The 9,434-nt window shown below is 43.2% G+C and overlaps 1 protein-coding gene and 1 long non-coding RNA gene across 2 annotated transcripts; one reads left to right on the forward strand and one right to left on the reverse strand.

The window, feature by feature from the left end:
- Positions 1-285: 285 nt before the first annotated feature.
- On the forward strand, positions 286-6,195 carry LOC120803853. Its single transcript, XR_005709385.1, has 4 exons — positions 286-720; positions 2,014-2,176; positions 4,997-5,084; positions 5,175-6,195. It is a non-coding gene; the product is annotated as an uncharacterized LOC120803853 (long non-coding RNA).
- LOC120803844 (arg8-vasotocin receptor-like) lies at positions 4,525-9,157 on the reverse strand. The gene is made up of 2 exons (XM_040152818.1): positions 8,073-9,157; positions 4,525-5,494 (listed from the first exon to the last, which is right to left on the reverse strand). The coding sequence occupies exons 1-2, from the start codon at positions 9,040-9,042 to the stop codon at positions 5,211-5,213; spliced, it is 1,254 nt and encodes a 417-aa protein (XP_040008752.1). The 5' UTR covers positions 9,043-9,157; the 3' UTR covers positions 4,525-5,210.
- Positions 9,158-9,434: the final 277 nt, after the last annotated feature.

The raw sequence follows: 9,434 nt of genomic DNA on the forward strand, positions 1-9,434 counted from the left end.
GGTATTTATACAGTGTGGTGCTGCTACTTAAGTAAAAGATCTGAGTACTTCCTCCAGCACTGCCTTTAATTTTAATCCCGGCCGGAATGACATCAAAATCAAGTAAAAAAAAATATATAAATGTTATAAATATAATAAATATTTAAATAAATAATTAAATTTTAATCTAATAGCTGGAAACATATAAACACCAATATGCAGGCAAATTTGGGAACCCATATAACAGGAAAAAAATTAAAACCTTCAGGAGAGCAGGACCCTTTAAAAGCTCATCAAATTTGCTGCTGTAATGTCAGCTACAGGTTGGCACTGGTATTCTCCTGTGAGACCAGCTTTTATTAGCCTGTATTGGTTTACATTTTCACAAACTGGCACCATTAAAAGTATGCCGAATTAGCTATTAGTAGCTCCCGTTTACAGTGTACCCATGGATGTAGAGACAACTGTCACTGGATAGCTGTGATGCTGAAGAAAACTTTAAAAAGTGATGATTCTCGGGCAAGTTCTGAAGCGTCTTTTTTTTTCTTCTTCTTCTGATTTCTAAGCGGTTTTATGGGCGTTTTTCGCGATATCCGTGGTACCCGGACGAGCTTGTCCCGTACTTTGACTAGTTACCTTCAAATTTAAAGTATGACATCTTGGAAAAATGTTTATTTACTTAATTGCCGAAAGTTAGCAGACAACCGGCGGAGACTCCAGGAACTTTCTGGTCCCAGCCAGGTAATACTCCGGCCCCATAACGCCCCATTTGGTTTTTGTCGTTTTTACGGGTGATATGTGTTAATTAATGAGCTCTAGAGGGGCTGTCAAAGGGGACTGTGTTGCCTTTGGATCGAGCCAGGTTAGCTGTTTTAACGTGTTTCAGGTCTTTATGCTAAGCTAGGTTAGCCATAGCTTCGCGCTCACCTGTACCAATCTCCGTATCTGTCCTTGGTAAGGAAGCGTATAAGCACATTTTCTATTCCTCTGTAGCTGTTGACCTTTCTGCTGAAATCACCCCCACACGAATAGATGAGGCCTCTACACTGAGTACTGCGGCCTCACAGGGACACTAGCGTGGCTGTAAACTCTTGTTTCCGTGGGTGCGGCGTCGCCATTTCTGACTATTTAATGACACAGACACAATTCTTGTGAAATTTTTAGTGGTTTAAGAAGTAGCAACACCACAGTGTTAAAAGTACGCAGTCTAAAGTAAAAGTCCTGCGTTCGAAGTCCTACTAAAGTAAAAGTACAGAAGTACTGACCGTTAAATGTGCTTAAAACATCAAAGTAAAAGGATTAGTTCTGCATAAAACTGTGAGTGATTGACTATTGCAGTCATGTTTGTGTAGGATACCATTAAATATTGGACCAAACCAGGCTTAAAACACCAGTGAATATTGGACCAAACCAGGCTTAAAACACCGGTGAATATTGGACCAAACCAGGCCCAAAACACCAGTGAATATTGGACCAAACCAGGCCTAAATAACCAGTGAATATTGGACCAAACCAGGCTTAAAACACCAGTGAATATTGGACCAAACCAGGCTTAAAACACCAGTGAATATTGGACCAAACCAGGCCCAAAACACCAGTGAATATTTGTGATGATGCTGTCTTGCAGTGGGAGGGTCAAACAAGACTACGGGGGAACTTGTTGAACTTCAGATTTGTGGCTGGGAGGCACTTTCAAACTCATCAAGTGAGCTCAAAGAGGAAATTATAAATTATAGCTTCTCTTATCACCACCTCTCAGGCTCAGCGCGGGGTTCAGTTTTCAATTCAACCTGCAGGGTTTACGTTTTCCTGTAAAAAAAAAACTCAATCAAAAATCACAAGATGAAATGTGTTACACAATGGCTTCCACCTGCTGTGTTACATAATGGCTTCCACCAACAATCACTGTGGCCTTTACAGCATCAATAACATTGAAATTCCTGCAGCTGACAACCTCTCTGCTGCTCTCTCTGCCCTGTCCTGCGCATCAGTTTGTGATTGCAGCTCCGGCATCTGTTTCCTTTATCATTTCAGACGAATCAAGGCCGGACGTTTAAAGTGTTCAGCCCCTCGGTCGGAGATGAGAGAGAGGATTCATAGACCTACAGTACATACGGCACCCTGCGCTGCAGCCAGATGGAACGCATCTTTTTTTTTCTCTTTTTTTTTTTTTTCTCAACAACTCCTGGTTTCCAGTGTAAGTAGAAAGGGAGGAAATCCCGTGAGAGTGTAGGAGCAATGGTGGATGGTCGTTCAAAAAGTGTGGTTTTAGTGGTGCTGAGTAGAGACCGACTGATAACCGATTTTGATATTTGAGGGTTCAAAGAAATCTGATAATGATATATTGACCGATGTGCATTTTTTTCAACTGAAACACATTATGTAAACAAAGATTTTTGATAAGGTTACGTGACATGTGTTTCCGTATATGCAAACAGAGAAGCAGAAAACAGTTAGACATCATATGAGGGTACAAGGAATTACATTTATCTTTCTTCAGAACATGTGCAATATATTTATATATATTTTTTAGAACAATACACAGATGACAGAATACATTACAATAATAAAACATCTTTAACGACGACGACAACAACAACAATAACACAAATCCGGGAATGAAGCTGAGCTGTTAAAGACCCTGATGCAAAGCAATACGAGAGTGTGACAGTGTGTCAGTGTGTGTGCGCAACTGGACATTATAAACAAGATCAACCAAAAGATGTATATTTACAGGGTTAATATTGTTTATATTAAACAAAGTGCAATTTTAATTATCATCAACATAGTGTATATTGATCATTAAATTTGTTACCTTTGTCACTCTTCCATTTAATAGCCACAGCGGCTGATGATGGTTTACACTTGAACAAACTCACATTAACTGTAACATGACTTGTAGCGTGACTGTAAAAATAATTAAGTTCAGGACATAAAAATTCCAAACTAAAGTATAACACGGTACCGAGGAGACTGTGCTAAAAAAGGGAGTGTGCCTTGTAGAGGTGATTAATCAACTAGTAGATGGACAGGAAATTAATCTGCGGGAGAGAGATTAATGATGATGAGAGTTTAATGTGTAATAGTTAAAGTTGTTTTTTTTTTTTTTTTTTTTGGTCTTCTATGCAGTGGTGGAAGAAGTAAAAGCAGCAATACCACACTATAAAAATACTCCATTACAAGTGAACATTAAAAATTTTACTTTAAAGGTACGGAAGTATTAGCAGCAAAACATACTTAAAGTATCAAAAGTAAAAGTCCACAGCGTTACATGTTTATCTTATATTTATTTTATATTTATAAGCTTAGTTTTAATATTGTCAGAGTACTACTTTTTATAGTTTAATCTATTATAATGCATCATGTTTTATAAGATGATCATGTTTTGTTTGTAAAACCGTAATCTGAAAAGTAACTAGTAACCATGGCAGTAAAGTACAATATTTCCCTCTGAAATGTAGTGGAGTAGAAGTATGAAGTCGCATAAAAAATTAATACTCAAAGTACAAGAAACTCAAATTTTAAGTACACTGAAAGTACAGTACTTGAGTAAATGTAATCACTTACCCTCCACCACTGCTACTTTGACAGTAAACTGAATATCTCTTTGTGGGCTTGGACTTTTTTTGAGATGGAACAATTAATCAATGATCAAGAAAATAACTGATAACAAAAATAGCTGTTGCCCTCGTACCTTTCGTAAATGGAGTGCTGATCGTGCTGTATTACATTTTATGTGCGTGTGTGTGTAAAGCTGCAAATTTAAAGAATTATATTTGCATAGTTTGACACATGGCGGTATGAGTTACTGACAGTCAGTGATGAGCATACGAGAAAATTTGTTTTCAAATTTTCACAAGTTTTGCGTAAATACACCTCCACTAATTCGTATTTTAATGTTATGTCGCCCTTACTGCTCTCATGGCATCGCTCTCGGCCGCAGGAGGCAGCTGTTTTCAGAGAAACGGCTTTAAAAAGCCATTGTCCACAACCTGCTCAGCAGCAAACAGCAGACGGACGCAGTCAGAGGCCAGCCGGTGAACGTAGTGGAGCATTTAGCAGCTAAAGACCCAGATATTTCCGTCAGGAACTGGTGGAGACCAAAACCAGAGCTAAAAGAAGCGGGAATACTGGACTTAGATTCGTCAGGTGACACAGACATGACTCCAAATGAATGATCATGCTGCTCTGTAACTGCTTTGTCAGTGATGTGTTCATAACTTGTTTCTGCTGAAAACTCAGTCCCACACACACACACACGGTCCTGCTGCCCCAAGTACTCACAAGAGCACCATGGATTCATCCACTGCTGAAAATAGTCCCCAGCTAATGCACTTTTTCCTCCTGTTTGTTTAAAAACTACAATATCTAGCTGTTTCAGGAAATAACTGTGGGGTGGGTTTTTTTAAAAAGATTTATGTTTTCAGTAGGAACCAATGGAAGGATGAACATGTCTTTTCGTGGTACTATCCTTTAAGTCTCTTAAAAATTAAGCTTGTAAACTTGCCACAGACATTAAAAAATTATACCCAATCTCCAAGCAAATATACAGAATTGTGCATTAAATGTGAAACATGTTCGTCCATAGGCGTACTCGCTGTAGTTTACACACAACATCACATTTGGTTTCATTCAAGCCATACATGGGAGAGTTTATTCTCACTGTAAAGTTTATTTACTCGTGTAGTTCTGGTTTGGGGAGCACCTCCATTTGAACAGCGGCTAGTATGTTTCCTCATTAGGAGTCAGACTGTACTGAAACAACCCCATAAAGACATGTACTGTATCTTGACATATGAAAGCCAGCAGTTTCCTCATGCGTCGCAAAGTGAATCTCAGTGTGGGCAGATGCTCGTACTCAGCCCTATTTCATAGTGTTGACACTTAATCACAGCAAAGAGCACAGACAAGAGCGGCATGCTAATAGCTGAAGTTAAAGTGGCTGGATTTGTTTTACACGCCAAAGGATCCAACCCAGCGGACTGAAACGAGTTACTAAAACCTTTTTTTCCAACAGCAGTGTGAACCTAAACAAACCAACATCAAAAACTGCCACGGAGTAAACTTTTCCACTCTGGTTTGGACCAAAGAGAAAAAAACCGTAGGTGCGACCGCACCTTCAGATGAGATCATACCTTCCTTCTCTGCTGCAGACCAGCAGATTTAAACAGCTCATGTTTTCTGTGTCGTCTTAGCTAAGCAGACACACACACAGACGGCGTTTCCGGTGGTCAGGATGCAGATGGGACCTGCGGATAGTTTTTAGGGATGGGATTGAGGTCTCTGAACGGCTCCGAAAGGCGTGGACCCTGAAAGCGGGTCAGCAGCGTTGTCCGGCGGATGCTGCTATCCGAATCCTGGTGGCCGAACCTGCTCCTGAGCCGGCGGTAGCACGGCAGGCTGCCGGCAAAGTCCGAGAGGAGGTGGCCGCTGAAGATCATGTAGATCCAGGGGTTGCAGCAGCTGTTGAGGCTGGCCAGCAGGGCGGAGAGCGTCACGGTGGTGTTCTCAGAGTCTGCAGGGAAACAGGAAGACATATGAGGCACGCTCTGAGATGTGAACAGCTGATCTGAGGTGTTTACTCTTTCTCTGGAGGGAGTCGTGCTTTAGCTCTGAGTCACCGACCCGCCTGTTGAATGTTTATTCTCACCTCCAGCGCCAATTTGAGCCTTCCTTGGTAATCATTGGTAATCATTTACATTTTGGACTTTAGCACTGAAGACTGCTGACAATATTACATAGTATTGACGAATTTTAAAAGGAAAAATAAAACTCCTATTAATACGTAGTAATAAATTTAGGCCTGTCTCCAGTTTTAACTAAATCCAACAGTCTTGTTGGTTTATCTGAAAAGTCTCAGTCCTTCTATCTGCAATCCTGGTGGCATCTGTATGTTTGAAACATTTGTGTTTGTCATAGTAGTGTGGATCAAGATTCAGAGATCCGTCCTGATAAACTGGTCAAAGTTTGATTTCAGTGCACACGGAAAGGGATGCTTTTTCCAACACTTTTAAAATTTTTGGATTTAAGCCGCTGCTGCCGCTGCTGCTACAAGGACGAGAACGCTACATCCCTCTGAAAATGCATTACCGTCAGGGTCAAAAAGCTCAAAAATGTCTGAAAGCAGCACTTGGACTGTCATGAGTCAGTAAGACTCTCTTTGCAAGCCATGACGAAATTCCTCAAGTGGGTGAGCAGCTCCTACAGGCTGACTGAGGCAGGTTTTTACAGACTTATAGGCTGGAAAGTAAAATTCTTGTGAAAATCATGCTACACTGACTGCACATGACTGAGTTTTAATAAAATTCCAAACACCCGCCCTTTTTAATTTATTCTGTGGACAGTTTGCAATGTTTCCAGCTGAAAAACACACGACAGAATTGTTCCAAAGATAAATTAGTAATACAAGTATTTGGCCTTTTAAACTCAAATGTGCAGTCAGTGCAGTGACACATTCAGACATTTTTTTCCCAATTAAAGTATTTCCGTATTTGCTGGGGGATCGTCCACACCTTTACACCTGCGTTTTAATTGATAGTTTGAAAAGGTGGAAATATTTTTAGTTGGAAACTTTGCATGTGGTAAGAACTGATGGTCAAAGTTTTAATGTGTCCAATACTTTTTTTTTTTTTTTACAGTCAGGCACCTGTAAAATAAGGCTTCAGCTTTACTTTGTGTTTAGTGCTGATTAGTATATGTTTGCTGCAGCGTTCGCAGAGTTAAAGCTGGAGTGCGGGATTTTTACATATGGGTGAACGTCTGTCACATTCAAGCCCTCGCCATACAAGCTCATAGAGGTCTGAGTAAGCCTATCGGCGCCAGGTGAAATCCCGTAAATGTCTGTTTTTTCGCAGTATACTGGAGTTTTAAATCCGGCGTCTGCGGCGTCACCGGTAGCGATGCGTTTGACGTCAACCGGCCACGTTGCCAGAGCTGGAGAGGGGAGCAACAACCACGGAGACGGAGGTGGTTACTATACTCTTGGACAGATTGCAATTGGTAAAATATTTGTAGCACGCTTTGTAGTTAGTACATTTACTCTACCTAAATAAGAATTGATTGTCCTGGAACTGGAAATTTCTCTGTATTTGAGAGTATTTGTGTAATTACTCTCGCTGCAAGAAGGGGGAGACACTGCAGGTTTAAATTTAAGACATTTTTAATACCAAATAGGGTGAAATTTAGTACCTGTTTCCCAGTCATACCGGTTTGAAAATGATTAGTTGTATGCATGAAAGAAAGCAAAAGCGCGTGAGTTTATGGACATCTATATCACATTTTTGTCAGTACTTCCCAGCTGTTTATAACAATAACTCTTAATAGTGTCCTTTAGTAATCGTTAAACACAAGCTGGACCTGAAAAAGCAGCAGAAAATGCACGTATGGAGGACAGGTGGATTAGCAGATTAAGAAGATATAATTCATTAAAGGTTCATATATAAACTTTACATAAGGTTAGAAGTCTGGAACGATAAATATCTTAACTCACATAACTGCCTACTGCCCATACATGAAATTTAAGACTTTTTAATACCTTCTACGGCCTTTTTTTCGCGGAAGTCTGTCCTTTTAACGATTTTTCAGGACCGGCAGACACCCTGGGTCAGCAGGCTGACGTCGGCATTAAGGTCAAAGCATGACCATGGCGCTGGGTGAAAAGCCAGAGGATCACCAGAGTCAGTAGGATCTATCCTCTGGGGACCATGAATGCTTGCACAAAATCCCACGGCCGTCTGTCTAATAGTTGTAGAGGCATGTCAGTCTGGACTAAAGTGGTGGACTGACCAACCTCTCCACTTGGTGTGGCTAAAGATAATGATTCTGTGGAGGTTTCGCAAACACATTTCTTCCTGATTGGAGTGAAAATCAGAGTTTTTAACCAGTTTCTAAAGCTGTGTCTTTGGTCGTCATAACAACACCTTCCCCTGGATGGAATAGAGGAAAAAAAACAATTTTTCTGGAACATTTTGTAGACTTTTCTGTAATCTTTGCGCGTTTCTTGGGAAATACTGGTTAATTATTCCTCCCTTCAGGCTCCTGAATGAACTCAAATGAAAAGAAAAAAACGTTGGTAGACAGAGCAGGAAACTCACCGTCCCAGGAGAAGGTCTCGTCCCACACCGACCACATCTGCACGGTGAAGAACGGCGCCCAGCACAGCACGTATGCCACCACAATCACGAAAGTCATCTTCACCGTGCGTAATTTGGCCCGCGAGATGGTGCTGACGCTGCTGACCGAGTTCCTGCCCAGGATCCCGTCCTTAGTGGCCTCCGCCACCGCGCCCACGCTCTTTCTCCGGGTCTTGTATTTGAGGTTCCTCCAGATTGTGCGGCAGATGAATCCGTAGCAGAACACCAGCACGACCACCGGCACGAAGAAGATTCCGGCCGTGAACCAGGTGATGTACGCGCGCAGACCCCACGGCTCCATAAAGTGTCCCCAGCAGTCGTAGACGGCCGAGCCGGGGTGCACCTCGCTCAGGGAGAAGATGAAATACTGCGGGGTGCTGAGGACCAGGCTGCACGCCCAGGTGGAGCCGATCATGATGTACGCGCGCTGCGTGGGCTGCTGGAGCGTCTGCAGCGGGTGGCAGATGGCGATGTACCGGTCCAGGGTCATCATCACCATCATGTAGGTGGAGGCGAACATGCCCAGCACCTGCAGGTGCTTCACGATGCGGCACAGAAAGTCCGGCCCGTAGAAACGGAAGGTGATCTCCCAGCACAGCTGCGGCAGCACCTGGAAGAAGGCCACCACCAGGTCCGCCAGGCTCAGGTGTTTCATGAACAGGTGCATGCGCGAAGGTTTCCGCCGGGTTTTATACATGGCCAGCAGCACGCTCAGGTTCCCCACCACGGCCGCGAGAAACGCGAGGCTCAGGACGGTGATCTCGATCTTGGCCACCTCTTCGTTCCGTCCAAACAGGTCGGTGGCGTTTCTCCTCCCGCTGATGTTCCCAGCGTCCGCGGCGGCACCGGTCTCCAGCTGCTGCGTGAAGTTGAACAGCTCGGTGCATTTTTTGCCCGTGTTGTTGCAGGAGCTCTCCGAGGGGAAGAGCATGGTGGACGCCTCTCCTCCGCACGCACAGAGGCGGCTGCAAGCCTGTGCGTAACCGTCGCCGCCGGACACTGTGGCTTTCAGACTCCTCGATTACCCCAACACACGCGGGGTGATCACCGGATGGATGCACGAGGAGTGAACCTGTCACAAATGGGGGGGGAGAAAAAGAAAAAAAAAAAAACCCACTACAGAAAAAAGCAATTTATTTTTCCACCGGTGGCGCACAGCAACTCCAGGTTTGATTCCGAGCTTCACTGCTGCAGAACCAGTCTCTTTTAAAGGCTCCTTGCCCTGCTAGCGCACCACAGACCAGCCCCCCAGTCCTCCACCAACACACTCAAAACAAACATACTTTCACCCCCACCCTCTACACGAAAACACACACACACACA

The sequence above is a fragment of the Xiphias gladius genome, chromosome 2 (genome assembly GCF_016859285.1).
Source record: "Xiphias gladius isolate SHS-SW01 ecotype Sanya breed wild chromosome 2, ASM1685928v1, whole genome shotgun sequence".
Classification (NCBI taxonomy): Eukaryota; Metazoa; Chordata; class Actinopteri; order Istiophoriformes; family Xiphiidae; genus Xiphias; species Xiphias gladius.